This window comes from Lissotriton helveticus, chromosome 7 (genome assembly GCF_964261635.1).
Source record: "Lissotriton helveticus chromosome 7, aLisHel1.1, whole genome shotgun sequence".
Taxonomy (NCBI): domain Eukaryota; kingdom Metazoa; phylum Chordata; class Amphibia; order Caudata; family Salamandridae; genus Lissotriton; species Lissotriton helveticus.
The window spans coordinates 1199402341-1199421876 of NC_136068.1; the positions used below are offsets into that span (position 1 = coordinate 1199402341).

At 52.3% G+C, this 19536-nt stretch overlaps 1 protein-coding gene across 1 annotated transcript in view; it reads left to right on the forward strand.

Annotated features, from left to right (window-relative positions):
• The first annotated feature begins 8478 nt into the window (after positions 1-8478).
• The window catches only part of CRLF3 (cytokine receptor like factor 3), a 555853-nt gene continuing 544795 nt past the window's right edge, over positions 8479-19536 (forward strand). The window contains exons 1-3 of the mRNA XM_078654389.1: positions 8479-9219; positions 9305-9377; positions 9452-9650. Of these exons, the coding sequence (XP_078510515.1) occupies positions 9567-9650 (84 nt within the window). The 5' untranslated portion in view covers positions 8479-9219; positions 9305-9377; positions 9452-9566. The remainder of the gene's footprint in view (positions 9220-9304; positions 9378-9451; positions 9651-19536) is intronic.

Genomic DNA, 19536 nt, shown 5'->3' on the forward strand with positions numbered 1-19536 from the left:
CCCGAAATACCCCACTCCTCCCCAACAGTTCCCCAATCAGTGCTCCTCAAGTGTGGCAGTGTATAGGCTACGGAGGTGTTGTGGCTTACGTTGCGTGCTACCCTTCATGGCTGCAAGCGATCCCTCCCAGGTCCCCACTCACCCAGGGATACTTCTCCTCCCACCTGACTTAGACGCGCTGCTGTGGAAGTGACTACCCTGACTGCCTCACCCCGGGTCTAGGTGCGGGTCGCGCCCCTGCTCCTCCCCACCCTCCACTGTCGGGTCATCTTCGGCCGTCCTAGAAGTCAAGTAAATTTGGTACAGTCCCCAGAAGTTTTTGGGTCGACTCCGGGGCGGCAGCAGCTCACTATAAATCTCTGCTTGTGTGTTGCAAAATGTCATGCTATGCACCCAACGCTGCAATGTCGGGAGGGGGCCCCTCATCCAGCAACATGCAATTACACGTTTGGCAAGTAACATGCCCATGCTGACCATTTTTCTCACTGACACCGGCACCTTCTTTGTGTATCCTAGCAGGGCGAGTGCCGGGTCCATGGTTAGGTCCATTTCCACAATAGTGCTCATTTCCGCAAAGATCCCGGACCAAAATCTTTGAATGCCCGGGCACAACCATGCTAAATGTAAGAAGTCAGCCACTGGGGCGCGGCACCTTTCGCAGCCCGGCGAATCTCGAAGGCCGTACCTGTGTAGCCTTTCCGGCGTATAATACACTCGCTGTAAAAATTTAAAGTGGACCAGGCGGTGTCGCCCGTTCAGCGATATCCGCCTTGAGGCCGCACAACAGTATGCCCACATATCGTCATCTATGTGGGTATCCAAGTCGGTTTGCCAGGCCAAGCGTGCCCTCGTGTATTGTAGCGCCGTATGTCCATGCCCTATCTTATGAAGTTTGGATATCATTTTCTGCGGCGCCTCGGTGGCGATTACATAAACCAGTTCTGGGATCTCAGGGGGTTCTGCCATATCGGGGCCCAGAAGGTCTAGAAAGGCGCTACGCACCCTATGATACTGAAAGCGCTGTAGTAACGTGAGAGTCTCTCTCCCTTGTGACAGTTGATCCCATGTCTTGACCACTCCATCCTGGAAGAGGTCTCCCAGAGTGCGTGCGCCTAGTTCACTAAGGGCCCTGTGAACGCCTGGTTCCGCCAGCGTGGGAAGCCATAGCGCCCAATGTATCGGCATATTAGGTGCGTACATCAGCTCTTTATCTTGCCTCTGCATTATGGAGTGCCATGCATGGTTAGTAGACAGTAGGGAGTCCAGTATTCCCACCCTACGGTCCCTAGGGCCGCAGATCGTCGCTGGGAGCGGGGTGGGGTCAGCAAATAATCTCTCCAGTATCACATGCGGTATGTCCTGTTTTCCATGAATCCAAGTGTGGAGGTGTGAGGCCTGCGCTATCCTGTAATAGCGCTCCATATCAGGCGCCGCCAGCCCCCCCTGCTCATACGGCAGCTGGAGGACCTTCCACTGCACTCTAGGTTGCTTCCCGGCCCAGGCCAGACGCACTAGAAGCTTGTCTAAGGTTTTAAAGAAGGTTCTGGAGAGGACAATCGGGATATTATTAAAGAGGAACAAAAACCTCGGCAGAACCACCATTTTTATCAAAGCAATTCGTCCCATCAATGACAACGGGAGCTTAATCCAGAGTTCCACGTCATCTGCGAGTTTGCTATAGGCAGTACCGTAATTCTCCCTCAGCAGAATTTCGGGATCCGTATGTATCCAAATGCCCAGATACCGTATCGGCTCCGTGGACCATTGAAGCGGATACTCCATCTCGAAGGGTTCGGTAACAGGGGTCAGGGGAAAGGCCACCGACTTGGACCAGTTGACTTTCAACCCCGAGAGCGCTCCAAAACGGACCACCTCCCTCAGCACCGACGCAAGGTTGTTACCGGGATCCCTGACACACAGCAGAGTGTCGTCTGCATATGTGGAGATGCCAATCTTGTACGTGGGGTAATTGATGGCCTCGTAAGAGTGATACTCCCGGATCGCGCACGCCAGAGGCTCCGCAACCAGAGCGTAGAGTAGCGGCGAGAGGGGGCATCCCTGTCTCGTGCCTCTGCTGATGAAAAACGGCTCCGAAACTGCATCGCCCAGCCTAACTCGTGCAGTGGGTTTGTGGTAAAGCGCACTCAGGAGCTGGAGAAAGGGGTCTCCTAGTCCCATCTTTACAAGCACCCTACGCATGAATGCCCACTCCACAGAATCGAACGCCTTCTCCATGTCTAGAAAGACAGCTATAGCCTTGGTGTCGTGTTTAGTGTGCTGGATGGCTCCCATCACTGTGCGAATGTTGTACGTGAGGTTCCGAGCAGGAATAAATCCCGCTTGCTCTGGGGCTACCAGTTCAGGGGCCACGAGTGCCAACCTGGTCGCCAGCACCTTAGCATACAGCTTGGCGTCCACATTGAGAAGGGACAGAGGGCGGTACGAGCCTGGAAGATCATGTGGTTTGCCCGGCTTCAATATCGTAACGATGAGGGCCTCTCTCAGAGTAGGCGGCATTGCGCCAGTCTCACCAATTTCATCAAACAGGGTGGAGAGGTAGGGCAATAACTTCTCTTTGTATGCCTTGTAGAAGGTCACAGTCAACCCATCCGTCCCGGGGGCGCTCTCAGACCTCATGCCATCCAGGGCGTCCGCTATCTCCTCCCGGAGGATGGGAGACATCAAGAAGTCTCGCTGCCAGTTCTCAAGAAACGGCATTTTAATATAGCTTAAATAGTTATCAATTTGATCCTCTACCCCGGAAAGCTTGTTAGTGTATAGCTCCTCGTAAAAGCCCCTGAATTCCGCTAGAATGTCCTCCTCCGCCGTTAGCAGCGTTCCCTCTGCTGATTGTAACTCTGTAATCACCTGCCTACGCCTGGCGCCCTTCATTAGTCTAGCTAATAGCGAGCCCGGTCTATCTCCCTCACCATAAGCGCGCGCCGCCGCATATTTTCCTAGGTGCTTAACTTCTCTGTCTGCTTCCTCGTGATACTCTTTCAGGAGTTCCTGGAGTGTCCCATCCCCTGTGGGGGTCTGACCCGCCAGCTGTTGTCGCTCGCAATCTGCCAATTGCCTCTCCAGATGTGTCAGCCTACGCCTGATGTCCTTCAGGACACTAGAGTGCTTAGCCATAACTATCCCCCTGACATACACCTTAAAAGTCTCCCATATCGTCCCGAAGTCGTCTACCGTGCCTAGGTTAGTATCGAAGAACACATCTATTTCCTCCCCCAGCTCGGCCCTGAACGTGTCATCCAGCAGGGAATATGGTGGGAAGCGCCACGTGAACGGGGGTATCCTCCGCCTGGGAGTGCTAAACTCCAACAATATAGGGGAGTGGTCCGATAGCGTACGGGGGAGCACCTTACAGCCCTTCACCTGCGCCAGCAACTGGGGAGTGGACAACCAATAATCTATTCTGGTGTGTATGTCATGGTATGCAGAGTAATGTGTGTATCCCCCTCTATCTCGGTGTCTATCCCTCCAGACATCCACCAGCCCCAGTCTCAACATTTCAGCTTGCATTTGCTGCGCCGCTGCGGCCGGACGACGAGGCGGCCCCGCCGACCTATCCAGCTCCGGGCTAAAAACAAAGTTAAAGTCTCCCCCCCACAGCAGTCTATCTGAGGGCCACTCAGTGCAGTGTCCCGCAATTGCTGCGTAGAAGTCCGGGGAGTCGTAATTCGGGCCGTACACGTTCATGACCAGCAGAGTATGGCCCTTACCCGTACACTTACTGAGTACGAACCTCCCTTCCGGGTCAGCCCTCAACAGTGTGAGGGACAATTTAGACTTTGGGTTGACCCAAGTGAGCACCCCCCTTGCATGTGTGGTGAAGCCAGCATAATTAGAATTACCCTGAAGGCCCCTATGCGTGAGCATCCTGCTGTTGTTGGGTAAGTGAGTTTCTTGCAGCAGCGCTAGGTCTATGTGATGCCTTTGGAGATAGTGTAACACCGTACGGAGTTTCCGATAGTCGTTGAACCCCCTCACATTCCATGTCAGGGCCTTCAGTGTCTCTGTGTCAGTCAGTGAATCTTCATGTGGTGAGTCTGCCATACGTAGTGCAGCAACATTGCATATGCGTAGCAAATGTAGTCCCCGCCCCTCGTCGCAAACAGCAATTGCCAAACATCACAGTGGGTAGTAACATTGTGGAGCACTCTAAGAACCCCCCCTCAAACCTGTCGGAACCCCAAACTCCCGCTTCCCCCCGCCTCCCACAGTCAACCAACCCCAACCTGGTATGACCGAAGCCCCCGTGGCCCTCCCTCCCACCCACATTTAAACCCATGCAACAATTCCCCATACCAGCTCTATCCGAGCCGTAACCGCAGTGAGCGCTGGGGCAGAGGTAGCCTGTGTAACCCTTTAGCCGACCACTTCCCTTCTGGGACTACCAAACAGTGTCCTTTAGCTTGCCCCTACGCCAGCGCCCCGTTTATGAAATGCAGCAGTGTCCGCTAAACGCAATAGTCCACCTTTGTGTGTGAGGTCTCACCCCTCCACTCCCCCGCCCTCAATTTCTTTAGTCCTCTCCCATAACGTGCAGTTGAGCGCCAAGACTCGCCTAGGGGATTTCCAGGTGTGTAAGCGCAACTCCCCAGCGGCCCTAAATCAAAAACATACAGATCTCACCCACAGTTCCGCTTGAAATAGCCTAGGGCCTGTGGCAGGATACTCCGAGAGGCCCTCCCCTTCAGTCCAATGAGGGGGATCGGTGGCGCTGAAGCGAACAAAAGTCCTTAGTGTACTGCATTCCGCCCTCTACTCCTCAGTCTTGTTCCTCTAGGTCCCCGTCACTGGTCCGCTCCGCCGTGTGTGGTGCTGGACTTCCCCGGGACTCTTTCATCCAGACCTTCAGGGATTTTTGCAGTTCTTTGGGATCAGTGAAGAAATGCGAGTGGCCCTGCCTGTTGACGCGTAGCCTCGCTGGGTACAACATGGCATAGTCCAGGCCCAGGGCTCTAAGTTGCTGTTTGTACGGGACAAATCTTCGTCTCTCCTCCTGGACTTTCGACGTGAAATCAGGGTATAGCGATATGTCCATTCCCTCGTACTGCAGTTTGCCCTTCTCACGGGCCACTCTGAGGGCTGCGTCCCTATCCCTGTAATTTAACAATTTCGCTATAATCGGTCTAGGGTTGGCGCCCGGGGGAGGCCTCGGTCCGAGGGTGCGGTGCGCGCGTTCCACTATAAACATTGGCGAGAAGGTGTCATCCCCCAGCATCGTCTTCAGGAGCTTCTCAATAAACAGTTCCATCTTGCCTGTTTGGGTTGACTCAGCCACACCCGTGACGCGAATGTTGGATCGCCGGGACCGCGCCTCCAAGTCCTCCGACTTCTCCTGGATTACCTGAAGCAATCTACCAAATTGTTTACGGTCAGTGTCCCATTCAGTCTGCGCCTCCTCTGCCTCTGTCAGTCTCCGTTCTGCCATATCCAGCCTTTCCGAGTGCTTGTCCACCCTTTCTGACATCCGATCCATCCGATAGGACAACGCATCAATCTTGGTTCCAATGGCCGACATGCCCTCCTGAAGGCCTTTCTCCATGGTGTTAAGCATTTCCTTGATTTCGGCACACAGGGAGGGACCCGGGTCAGTAGCCGTGCTGGAAGATTGGGCAGCCTGTTGCTCCGAGTCCTTATGCTTTCGCTGATCGAACGTCAGCTTCGGCTGCGTGCGGTCTCCCTTGCCCATTGTGAATAATCTTCACGAGGGAGACTGTGTCCTGCTCCGGCGGAGGCCCCACTGGAGACCGAAGCACCGTGCGTGCACCCGCTCTGGCTGCAAGTGGCTTCAGGGGTGTAGTAGACGGGGCAACGTAGTGCGTGTGTCCTGCTAGGGATCGTCGACACCACTTGGATTCATAGGCCCCTTTGGGTGTGCTCGGTAATCCACCCTCCAGACCCCCCGGATCGGCCCAGGACGGTAACGGATGGCCGTGCACGTGGGGAGTATCCTCCGCCCTCCGGTGTGTACTCGCCACCACGCCAAAGCCCCTCTCGCCTCAGACGTGCCCGTTTATCAGGCGCCCAGGCCGATCCTACCTTCGGGGGTGCTCCGCCATAGCCACGTGGATCGCAACTGGTTCTGTTGTTGTACCGGTGTCTCCCCCGCCGCCTTCCGCAGCTCTCATGGGTCGTGTAGCACCTCCAGTGCTTGATTCCTCAGCGAGGGGCAGCTGGGGGGTCAACCTCCGCCGGTCTCCGTCAGACCCCCAGGCGGACGCTCGTCGCTGCCGCACGTCGGGTGACGTCGCCCGGTGTCGCCAGCTAGGAAAGACCGGTGATTGGGGCCTGGTCCGGCGTCCGCAGTGCAGTCGGGCAAAGTGAGGTTTCCGCAGCCCGTTTTCCGCCCAAACTGCAGCCGGAGATCCGTGAAGGGCAGGGGCGGCGATATCTGCTGTTATTGCGCTGTTTGCACCACTGTGCGAGGATTTATGCCGGATAGTTGTCGGCGCTGGCTCGGAGCTCCGCTCTTAAGCGTCCACCATTGACGCCGGCTAGCTCCGCCCCCTTCTGAAACAGATTTTTGTTGCGCATAACATCAGGGATTATAATGTTGCCCTATGCTTCTTGGTGCCTTGGAATCTGCCACTTTATGTTTTAGCGTTTCCTCTTACATCTGGGGAGTGTTTTGAATCCATAGTATTTTATCTAATTGTAGCACTTACTATGTTGTTTTATTGTTTTAATCTAATTGATGAGTAGTATTTGGTATTATCGGCTCTTTTATGGCCTAATGTGATTGTACTGAATAAAGATTTTTTAATCAAATCTACTGCAGCAGACTAACTAAGGAATAAATACACTAGCCATCAAACTTCTGAGAAATTGAAAGGCAGATGGACCCACTAACATCCCTGCAAAGGCACTGAAAATAGAACAGATGATGAACAGACTGCTTTATTAATTCAGCATTCACCCCAGTCACTGATCAGGGTTAAATCCATTGTTGTTTTGGACGCCACGCCATTCCAGTTCAGACCCAGCCATATGCAAATCAGCCTTGACCCTGTTTCCCATGGGAACAGTCCAGCCAGAAATGTCAGGCCAGGTCTTCCCTGGACCAGAAACAAGCATACTCGGACCGGTTTCGGTGTAACACCCCTCATCAGCCTGGCTAGCTTGAATCTGGTGGAGTACGACAGACGTTGAAACATCAGTAGACATGCTCTACCCCATGTTTGGAAGGCTCTGAGAAGAGGAAATGGTGCCATCAGACGGGAAGGAGGGATGTCTCATCAAGATACACAAGAAAGGTGACATGCATACCTGTGCAAACTACAGAGGGATAACTCTTCTATCAGCCCCAGACAAAGTGTTCAACAGAGTCCTTCTGAAAAGAATGAAGCTCTGGGGGTCTGCCCAGTTTAGTTTAAGAAACACTACCACCTCCGCGTGCCTCCAATCTGGGGGGAGCGAGCCGCTCTCATGCGCCTCCTCAACCACCGGTCGTAAGTGGGGGCCCAGCAGCACGAAAAATCATTAAAAAAATTCACTCGGGAAGCCATTCGGGCCCGGAGCCTTCCCAGGGCGCAGCTCCCCGACAGGGGTCTATCTAACTGCTCCCGCACCTCATCCGAGACAGTCCGGGGGGGAGATCGTCTATAAACTTCTGAATAGTCTCCTCTGCGAGACATTCCTTGGATACATACAAGTCCTCATAATACGCCGCAAAGCTCTCAGCAAGTGCCGAGGGCTCAGTAATAGGCACCCCCTCCATGTCAAGGACCTGAGGCAAAGGTTGGGTGTGTAGGGTACCCTGACACAGGCGGTGGAGCATCTTACTATATTTATCTCCCCATTGATATACCCGACTACGCGTAGCCAGCCAGGCCTGGCGCGCCTCGTCCATTAAGATTGCGGTATATTGCTGCTGAGCCACTATTAACTGTCTCCTTGCTGGGCCACCATCTGCTTCCCAACCCCTGCGATCTAAGGCCTCCATGTCAGCCTCCCGACGCACCAAGTCCCGTTGCCGCTCCTTCCTCACCGCCACGCACCAAGAGATATAGACACCACGCAGCGTCAGTTTTAAAGCCTCCCAAAGGGTCGCTGGAGATTCCACGGATCCTACGTAAGTCACTAGACAGTCCTCTAGTGCCTTAGTCAGGTGTTCCCTGTACTACTCCCTCTGCAGTTGCCACCCCGACATTCGCCACCGATGTGGCTGCCTTACCGGGCCTATCCGGACTGTAAGTGCTACAGGCGAATGATCTGATAAGGCTCTGGGTGTCAGAACCACAAATCTAGGTATCAATACGTGCGGAGTATGTTGCATAATAAAAGATCAGGCGTTTCCTAACTGGAATACTTGGACCAGTCTGGTCCGTAAATGGAGACATGAGATGGCACCTAAGATGGCCACCGATGATAGAGCGGAGGTGAGCAGTCTAGCTTGTGTGCCCACAGCTGCGGGTGAGTAGAGGAGCAGCGCGAGCGCCTTCACGATGACGCACTTCACTAGAGTTTTCCGTCAGGAAGGTCGCCCTTAATTCAGATTCCCCAGAGTTCTTGGCCCGTTATTTAAAAACTAAACTTTTCACTCCCAGTAGATATCCGGAGCAAGGTGTGCTTATTTGTAACCCTTCCGAATCTGTCACGACAAAAACCGGCAAGCTGAATTTCAGAGCGGCGCCGCGTGTGACACAGAATCCGTCAGAGGCGGCGTTTCAAGCTGAATAGAGCGGCATCGCAGGTGACACAGAATCATCAGAGGCAGTGAATCCTAGCAGATATTCGAGGAGTAGAGGAAAGGCGTGTTCGAGTGCTGAAGCTAAGTGGACATTACTTCAGAAATATATTAGTTAAGAGAAACGAACTTACCCGCATTGCAGTCAATTACAGTTGTAGAACTTGAAAATGAAAAAGGCAAATTAGTTCTGAGACATTAAGACAATTAAGGAATTTGTATACATTGAAAGTCTGAAAATACTTACCAGAAACTGCATGTTCCGCTATATATATACACAAGAGGAAACCCTGGTACAGGAAGAAGGAAAAAGAAAAGGAGTTAGTTATTTTGGAATTCTCTAAAAACACAAGGGTTATGAATAAATGTAAATAATTCAGCGCAATATCTAGAAACAATTAAGGATCTGTGAATCAAAGAACAGATTTAAAAAAAGAAGGCTATGAAAATAATAGTCAAGGAACAGAACAGGAATACTCGCAGAAACCCACATAAAGAATCACTCTACAGTTAGTGAAGTAAGTGCACTTACATAAAAATAAATAGATCAATAGATTAAAAAGAAGGACTAGAGGAATTAATTTTCTATTTATTTTTTATCAGTAACAACTAGCTGGCGAGGAAGACAGAATCTCACTAAATAACCAGAAGAGAAGCAAGGTCCAGGAGATTAAGGGTGGGTGAGATATACAGTAGAGTATACAAAAGCAGAGTAGAAGTATAGGTAGTAATGTTGCTTTAAATTTACAGGTTCCACTAAATGAAACAAAGAGAAGGTGTTTGCAGATTGCTGACAGAAGGAACCAATCCGGACCAGTCTCTTCTTTGTTTATAATTTTATCCAATTCCCCCGTCCCCCCAGGTAATGATTAGGACGTTCTCGTTGAGACCTACTGACATTGCTGAGTGGGACTTGGGACCTAGCATCTCTGTTCCCGTGCAAGAACTGGTAAGTCATTAAAGTGAACAACTTGAGTTCTGACACTGGGCAATATGGATGTCGACATTATTCTCTGCGAGAGCCCCCTGGGAACAAAGATATAATCCAGCCTGGAAAAGAAATCATACAGTGTGGAGAAATAGGTGTATTCCCTAAGAGGTCCATGCATGTGCCTCTACACATCCACCCAATCAAGAACCATAGTCAGGGACTGGAGTTTGGTAGAAGGGCCACCCACCGTGGGAATCCCCCCACTCCTCCATCTATCAAGCCCCAGCTCCATCACATCGTTCCAGTCCCCTCCCACCACGGACAAGGTATCTGGCATGGCACCCCATAACGTTAGGAGTCGTTCCACTAGGGACCACTGTAGTGGCGGTGGAGCATACACACTGCTGGGCGTCAATATATCGCCCCCAAACCTGCCCTGTATAATAATATATCTGCCTTGTGTATCTGACCAGAGTTTCTCGTGTGTGTAAGGGACCCTATCAGGATTGCAACACCCTGCGAGCCCCGTGTGAACCCGGAGTGGAATACCTGGTGAAACCCAAACTGCTGCAGACATAGAGCTTTTGTGCCCATTAGGTGTGTTTCCTGAAGCAGAAGCACGTCGGCCCGGCTCTCTTAGCATATTGTAGGATAGCCCCTCTCTTCACTTTATCCAGCGCCCCGAGCACACTCCAACTGATCACGCGCAGGGAACCAGGGGCTATCCGCCCTCCCCTCTCTGTGCAAGGCATATTGAAGGGTCCCTGTCCTCCCCTCGGGTGCCTCCCTGTCTCAGCGCACGCAAATCTTGGCAAGCAAACAGTACAGATACGCAATCAAACAAACCCCCCAACTCCCAACCCCCCCATCCCTCCTCCGCTCCCCCACCCCATACCTCCCTAACATGGAAGTACCTGTCGCGGTCGGATCGCAGCCAAGTCCCCAACCGGGGGACAAGAACCACCCCCTCCAATGGATCCCCATGTAAATACCCACAAATTTTTTTGGGGGGGGGGCTCACCCCTTCCCGTCCACGACTACATGAGCGCGGTTCCAGCCCTAAATTAGAACAAGCCTAACTAGACATCTAGGCAAGAAAGTTACAGAGTCATTCCTTCAATAGCTGCTTCTCCGGCGATGGGCCCTTCTGGCGGAGGGCAGAGCCAGACCGAGATCTACGCCTGGACCGGGACCTCCTATTCCCTCCCCGCTGGCCCCGGAGGCCCCCACGGGCCGTCTCACTCGATGAGGATTCTGAGTCCCAGCCCAGTGGAGTGTGGGCTCGCACTCTCACAGTTTCATCCGTCCATTTAAATACTTCTTCCGGAAAATCAAAGAACAGTGTGCGGGACCGGTAGATAACCCTCAGCCGGGCCGGGTACAACAATGCGTATTGAAGCTTAAGGTCTAGGAGGCGCCCCTTGGCCGCCAAGAAGGATTGTCGCTGCTGCTGCACCAAGCGTGTGTAGTCTGGAAAGATAAGGATAGAAGCATTGTTGCAGGTGAGGGAGGACTTAGCCCTGGCCTGCCTCAGGATAGTGTCACGCTCCATGTAGTTCAGGAATTTGGCGATGATTGGCCGTGGGCGGGCTCCCGGGGGAGGTTTCTGCATAAGAGCTCGGTGGGCCCGTTCTACCACAAAACAGCGAGAGAGCATATCCGGGGGGAGCCATCCCTCCAGCCACTGAGACAAGAAGCGCTCCACGTTGTCTCCCACGCATCCTTCTGGGAATCCCACGAAGCGTAGGTTGTTCCGCCGGGCCCGCCCTTCGGCATCCTCGACCCGCAAAGCCAGACCCTTTTGTATTTTCTCCATGGCTGCGACTTTCTTTTTTAGGGTCGTGACGTCGTCTTCCACCTCCGAGATGCGGGTCTCAGTCCCCATAATACGCTCTACCGCATTTCGCAGGTCTTGTCGCAACAGGGTGACATCGGACCCTACGGCCCCGATCTTGGCGTCCAGCATGTCCCTGGACTGGGTAATGGCCGCCATGAGCGCCGCGTTGTCAGGGACCTGGCTCTGCAACCCCGCTGTCCCGGCAGCAGCCCCCGCACCAGTGTACTTGTCGAGGGTGCCCTGTTTGGTGGTACTGCCACATCCTTTATCACGCATTATCTTGATGCAGCGGGCGCTTCCGAATTCAGGGGCCACCAGCCCGGCGAGCCAAACATATACAGCAGCGCAGGGATCAAGCAGCGCGTCCACCAGACCAGCAGCCACACCCTCAAGGACCCCAAATGAGTTGTGGCTGTCCCGGGGGCCCCAGGCCACTGCGAGATTGCCCCTCTCCGCTGTGGCCCGATCTGACCACCGACTCACACAGATGGCCCCTTCAAGGGGCAAGCACACCCCTCTGCCCCAAGCTCTCCGTCGAGCGACTGACTGGCGATTAATAGCCGGGCCTTCTTCCTTCTCTGCCACTTCAAAGTCGCCACTGCCCAGGAGACACCACCAGGGCCAGGTTACACACACCACAATACTATGTCCCTGCGGCCCCAAGTTCCGCCGCCACCGAGGGCCGAACTGACCGCCGAGCTCACCGGGTCGGAGGCCAATGCCGTCTAATAAAGATGATCTCTGGGGGGGGGGCGCTCTCACCTCACTGGCTCCCCCGTGCCCACAACCCCACACCAAGGTCCAGGAGACTCACCGCGACCGGCCACGAAAGCACAAGATGGCCGCCATGTCCCCCAGGGCCTCCCAGCTCAGGAAAGCCGTCCCCCGGCAGGCCACCACCAATCCGCCTGTCGTCGAGCGGGTCACCTCCGGCACCAGGAAAATGAGGAGCTCCACACTCCACGGCTTCACCACCCTAGGCGCGCCGACCACAAGGTCCACACTGCCAGCCAGGCACAGTATGGGAGACCCCGGCGCTGTCACTGCCGTCTCCCGCTAGGCCGCCACTCCGCTCCGGGCTGTGCCGTCGCTCTCCACGGACACGAAACACTGTCGGAGGGCCACCCAGCTGATCGGCGGCTTCTCCGGTACTCAGCTTGTCGCCGGGACGTCCAGGGGCAGGATAAATAGTCATGATATTGGACGGCTGTTTGGAGCGAGCCTAAAGCGCGACCGCCATTTAGGCTGGCCAAGCCACGCCCCCCCCGAAGACCATTACTTTGGAATGCCCTCCTCTACAGAAGCATTAATGCTATTCATCAGTATGCGGGTCCAGATCTCTGAAACACTAAGAAAAAGGTCTGCTGGAATCGTTACAAGCATGTAACCTTATTATGAGAAAGATCCAAAATAGCCTTCTTGACCTCCTCCTGGCTCACAGACAAAAGGAAACCCCTACTGAGATAGAGGTCTCATTAAAGAAAGCCTCACTGCCCATATTCTCATTCCTTCAAACTATTTCTGGCACACCTCTGGGCTATATGCAAAGCTGCTGAGCCTTTGTCAGATAACTTAAAAACAGGTGATTGCTGACTTCCCAAAACCTGGTATTAATTTTAGCTATGGAGGCTAAAACTAGCTCACGCCATGCCTCCTCAATTTCGTTATTCCTCCTTGAAATCTCTGCATTGTAGTCTCTTCTAAATATTCCAATCTCATTTTTAGCCCTTGGATTGCACTTCAGGGCCTTACAAAGAGATCTATGTGCCATAGAGCAACTATAACCAAACAACTGAGAACCCTTAGGAGGGCCTGCTCGATTAGGTTGAGTAGGAATAGAGTATACTACCTTTGCAATAGATGTATAGGCCTTTAGGGGCACCTGAGGATTTGTAGACCCCACCTGACAAAAGCTCTAAGTCTCGGGACAAGTATCCATCAATTAGGAAACAAATGTCCCTGGTACTACCTTTTCCCACCTGAATATCCTCCCCTGCTCACTAATGTTATACCTTAGACATTATACTTGGAAACCCTCCTTGCCATAGAGAGATGCCATCTCATCTTAAGGGAAATAGAGTTATGATCACTAAAACCCATGGTATGAACATTAATGCTTTCTATATCATCATACAAATTATGTGAGACCAGTATTGTGAGAGGACGCCCCCCCTCTCCCCCAAAGCTCTGACTTACCTGTGAGCACACCACTATGGTCTGCGTTACTTCCTGGTCCTGATTACATCCACAGGAGCCGGAGAAGGGAACAAACAGTGAAGACGGACTGTTGTTCATCCCCACAAGAAAGGGACGAGGAGGAACGAACAAGAAGCCAACCAGAAGAGCCCGGGGGAGGAGAAAAGGACCCAGGGAGGAAGCAGGAAGTAGACTCGTCGGACATGTGGAGGCGCAAAGGCAACATCCCTAGAGGAACTAGAGATGACCCGAGAAAGCGGAGGATCGTGAGACGCAGACAACGAGACCGAGGGATGAGTGGTGCGAGGAGTGGTGGTACCCCGGAGCAGATGCACAGGAGCCGCCGCAACTCAGGAGAGTTGCAGCAGAGGTAGTAGGTGGCTTAAAGGGGGAGCACCCTTGGGGAGGTTGGGAGTGAGGTTGGGGACTAGCGGGTGATTTATTGTCTCCTTGTGGCCTAAAAGGGTCTGTTTGACTCTCTTTGATTCACCTCTTCTCATATTTACTTTCACCCTTTTTTCTCCCCCCTGTTGTCCTCTATTCCTCTCTCGACCATAGCCCAGAGAGTGAGAGAAAGAAACTGTTACTATTTATTTTCTCTTTTTTTTGTATTATTCCTGAGTCCATCCTAACCAAATACCAAAGGGAGTACATCAGACAAAAGGGAAGGGGACCCTAGGAAACTCCGGGCACCGATAGAAAATCGGGAAGCAGGCACCAGAAAATAGACAAATTGTCTTGGATTTTTTCACTACTTTCCACCCGGGTGTGGTGTCGGGATTAAGGCTACTTCCACGAACATACCCCAGTGACTTACCCTTGCTTTTTGTTCTTCTGTTCCTCTTCATAAACTTCTGAGGACCCCACCAGAGAGCCAGAACACCTGGAAGAGAGAAGAAGCAAAAGAATGAAGTGACTGAGAAACCATCAGTGATACTTTTGAGTTAATTTATTCCAATTGAGTTCTTTGACGAGTACAATAAACTACCCCAATATAACACACATACGGCCTTCTCACTTCTGTTTCTGCCCATCCCTCCGACAGGTGGTGTCAGAAGTGGGATCGGGGGAATGGAGGCCGTTGTAACCAAGATGGTGGATGGGCAGGAGAGACTTGAAAGGATTATGGCAAAATTCCTAACCATAGCGGAAGAAGACCGGGAAAAGTTACAGAGGGCCATTACTGAACAAAGCCAAGCCCAGGAATCTGCGATAGGGAAATTGGCCAATGCCCTTGGTCAACCACGCAGCCACACGGCTCTACCCTCGATTGTAATGTAGAAGTACGTTCCTGATGAGGATACTGTTTTCTTCTCTAACTTTGAGAGGATGGCTTGGGCGGCCAACTGGCCTGAAGAGAAGTGGGGACAGTATTTGGTTTCCCTCCTCGCAGGGGATCTCCCGGCGGCCTACCAGGCTGCCAATCCGCTTGGGACCACCCCCTACGAAGAAGTAAAAAGGAGTATACTGGAACGGATGGGGTGGATAAGGAAACATACAGGATCCGATTAAGACAAATCAGAGAGGGCCCCCAGTAGACACCTAGGGCCCTGTATTACAGGGTGAGAGACATGGCAGAGCACTGGTTAAAATCTCTTACATCTGGGGGTGTGGACTAGCTAGCCAGTATGACGGACGTGTGTTAGACGAGCTCCGTCCAGCCCATCTGTTATCCTCCATTTATCCTGGTGCCCCAGACCCCCAAATACTCCTGAGAGACCTGTCAAGGTGTTGACTCACCCCAGCAGATACTTTATTGGCGCTTGAACATGCCTTGGGTGCCGAGACCGCGCCGCGAATGAGATGAGGCCTGACAACAGAGGAGGAGACGGGGTGTCGCGTGGCAATATCCGGACAACGTTGCAGGCTGTGCGCTTCTCAGAGCCTCCTGCCCGCAGAGGGTGATGGCGGACTGGTGGATCGAGGGCCTGCGGGAGCCGGAGTGGAGGAGCAGATTGCCTGCAGCCCTGCTGTCCTGGGGTCTCGTGGGGAAGTCGGCAGCGTGACTACCAGAGACTGCTGGGCGGCCGGAGAGAAAAGTGCCAGCGAGGAAGCCTGCAGCGAGGCGGGGGCGGCGGCAGTGGCCGGGCTCCCGAGGTCCAGAGGCGCTTCCTGGCATTGGAGAACTCAATCGAGCATACGCCGAGGTAGCTGCAGGGGGAGTCACCCCCCTCCCTCTCCCCCCTGTCAGCCCGGTCCGATGTGCGAACTAGGTGCACGGTGAGGCTGAGTGGCGGCGACCTACGCGGATGGCCGTGAAGAGGAACCCCCCCTGGTTTTGGGGATGCCAGCAGCGGCGGCCGGTGGGGGACTTGGCTCTTGCCCGCTCGTGTATGGTCTTGCCCGGGGGACAGAGGTGACATCGTGGGCTGGCAAAGGAGGCTTCCAGAGTCGACTGCTCCATCGCTACCTGAGGTGGTCTGCGGTGAACGGCGCGGCGGCCGGGCCTAAGAGGTGAGGAGTGCGGCATACACAGCAGGCAGAAGCAGAGACACTTGCGGTGGAGGTGGAGTCGGGCTGCCGCAGAGGGGGCCCGCATTATCCAGGGAGTTTCAGCCAGGGGCAGGCGGCACGCATTGGTGGCAGGGGATCGGCGGCACGGCAGGGCCATGGGGGGGGGGGTGCAATTGCACGCCTTCCTCCCCCTGCCCTGAGTGACACTTGCTTTGGGGGCCGTTCTGGCAGTACATCACTGACAGTTGTGTGGTGCGATTGCTTGCCTTCCTCCCCCTGCCCTGAGAGACACTTGTTTTGGGGGCCGTTCAGGCAGTACATCACTGACAGTTGAAGATAGCTGTGTTTAGTGTTAGCACTCAGTTGGAAGCGCGCCTAGGCCTGGCCCCAACCCCAGATACTGTATACACTGTGTCGGGCCCCTGGTGGAATTGGTCCCTCGGGAGCGCCCCATCGAGCTTTGCGTCCACATCCTTACGTCTAGCCCCGTTTAATCTGGATAGGCGGGGGGGACTCCGGGAGCAGCACTGACGAGAGACAAAGGGAGTGGCTCTACTAAACACAGGCCGATAGGCAAATTCACCGGTCCGGGAGCAGCGGCAGGTGCTACCGGGAGTCAATCGGAGGCTATCCCGGACAACTCAGCCGTCATGGCGGCCATCACCCATTCCCGGGACATGCTGGATGCCAAAATCGGGGCGGTTGGGTCAGATGTTGTTCTGCTGCGGCAGGATCTACGTAACTCAGTTTCTCGCATCATGGAGGCAGAGACCCATATCTCTGGAGTGGAGGATGACGTCACGATATTGAAGCAGAAAATGGCGAACATGGAAACGATCCAGAAGGGTCTGGCACTCCGTGTGGAGGACGCTGAGGAGAGAGCCCCGAGCAATAATCTGAGATTCGTGGGATTTCCGGGTGGGCTGTGAGGAAGGTAATATGGAACGCTTCCTCACACAGTGGTTGGAAAGTTGGCTCCCGCCGGAAGCTATGTCAAGATCTTTCGTCGTGGAACAGGCCCATCGGGCGCTCATGCAGAGACCACAGCCGGGAGCTCGCCCACGGCCAGTGATAGCAAAGCTCCTGAACTACTTAGACCGTGATGCTATACTGAAGGAGGACCAGGCCAAGGAATCTCTGCTCTACGATCATGTGCGCATCTTAATCTTTCCAACTATACGTGACTAGTGCAGCAACAACGCCAATCGTTCACGGCCGCAAAGGCCTGCTGAGGGAGCTCAAACTCCCATATGCCCTCTTGTATCCTGCTCGCCTGCGAGTGGTATATCGATCCCCCACCCACTTTTTTGACACCCCGGACGAAGTCTTTCAATGGACGGATGAGACAGTACGAGGGAGGGCCCATACGCCACCCGGCAGAGAATCGGACTACTCCTTCGGTGAGATGGCCCAGAATGGTCACAAGGGACAGCAGCAGAGGGGCGGCAGGCAGTCACGCTCCCGGAGACGCTCCTTGTCTTGCGGGGCTTCTACTAGGGGCGGCCCTAATCCGGGGCACCAACATTTTGACCATTGATTTTGGGGTTGAGTTGGTGCAGGAGCGGTTTCTTTTTTTACATTTTTTTAATTACGTTTTATATCAGCAAACAGGTAGGACACAGTACATAAAAAAACAAATCTGAAAGATAGCAAGATAAGGTTTGGACGTTATATCATTATACAATCACTTCTTAAATTCATAGCCTGTTAGTAATCGGAGACCATCATTGCAACCCCTGAGTTTTCCTCCTCATACCCTTAGTTTTATAAGCCGCAATATCCAAATAATATATAGACAATAGTCTAGATTGCCAACTGATAAAAGTTGGTGGCTCAGGGTCAAGCCATTGAGATGTGATGCATAAACGAAAGATAGACATACATATAAATATAAATCCTTCCTCCATTGCAGGTCGAGGGTTAGCTACCCCTTCTAGCCGGCCCAAAATCACCCACTCCGAAGATAGCTGTTGCAAAATACCTAACGCCTGAGAGAAATTGCTCCACATCTTCAACAAACGTAATCAATTTAGGACAATAAAAAAACATATGGAGTGCATCTGCAGCATGCAGTCCGCAACGGGTGCAACTATCCCCCCGACTAGATTTCCATTTAGCAATTTTCTTCGGTGTATAGTATAGATCATAAATTGACATATAATGTTGGCTTTTCAGGGGGCCATTAAATAAAACATTCATGGCTAACTCAATTACCTTTTCAAAATTAATTTGATCCACCCCAAATCTGTTTTGCCATTTTGTCTCCCAGCCCTCAAGATCGTCCTCCGCCTTATCCATAAATATCTGATACAGAGGTCCCATTCTCATTCGTGATCTAATTGTTTCTACAATCTCTACCTTATCTAGAAGAATTTGTTTTTGCGTTATTTTTCATTTCGAGCTAAATTATATTTCCTCTGCAAGAACTCAAAAGAAACAAACTGATTCCCCTGAAAAAAATCACCAAGTATACAAATCCCGGTATTATGCCATCTGTTCATAACCTGGTCTCTAAATATTTCTGGAAGAATAAAACAGTTATGAAGTGGAGTATCTAGATTCAAATTAGCTCCAATACCCAATTTCTTCTTCACTTTCCTCCATATTTCAAATGCAGACATCACTACCTTAAATTTAGTTTTCTTGTAATAACTGGGTTCTATTATTCGGTTAAGACATTGACTTACCCCGACCCCTAATAACATCTCATAAATAGAGGGGGCGGCAAAATCTTCCGTTGGGTCTTCCTGAAATATTAACACCCCCATGTTGTAATCTAGCGACCCAATTATATAATCGAAAATTAGGCACTCCCCAGCCTCCTTTTGCTCTAGGCAGCATGCACCACTTCAGGGCTCTCCTAGAGCGGTGATAACTCCACAAAAACCGCACACACATTCTCTCAATGTGAGAAAAAAACGTAGATGAAATAAGTAAAGGAATAGTCCGAAATATATACAAAAATGTAGGAAAGATTAGCATTTTCAAGACGTTACTACGCCCATAAAGAGATAGATGTAAATTATTAATCCGTTCCAGCGTCTTATTAGAAGAAGCAATAATTTGGGTCCAAGTTCAAGGGGATGATATCCTCAACTATTGGAGATATTTTAATCCCTAAATAAGTTACTACAGGTTCAAAATTAATATCCACTGGACGGCCGTCCACTGAATGAATCAACTGTGTTTTAGAGACATTGAATTTGTAGCCAGAAATCCGTCCAAATACCTCGGCTGCTTCAATAATCTCCGGTAGAGCATTGCTAATGTCTGATGTTACGACTGCAATATCATCTGCATACGCAAATATTTTGTATGCCTCTTTATTTATCACAACCGGTTTTATTGCTTCATTACTCTCCATAGTAAGTATAAAGGGCTCAATATATAAAGCGAATAACAGGGGGGAGCAAGGGC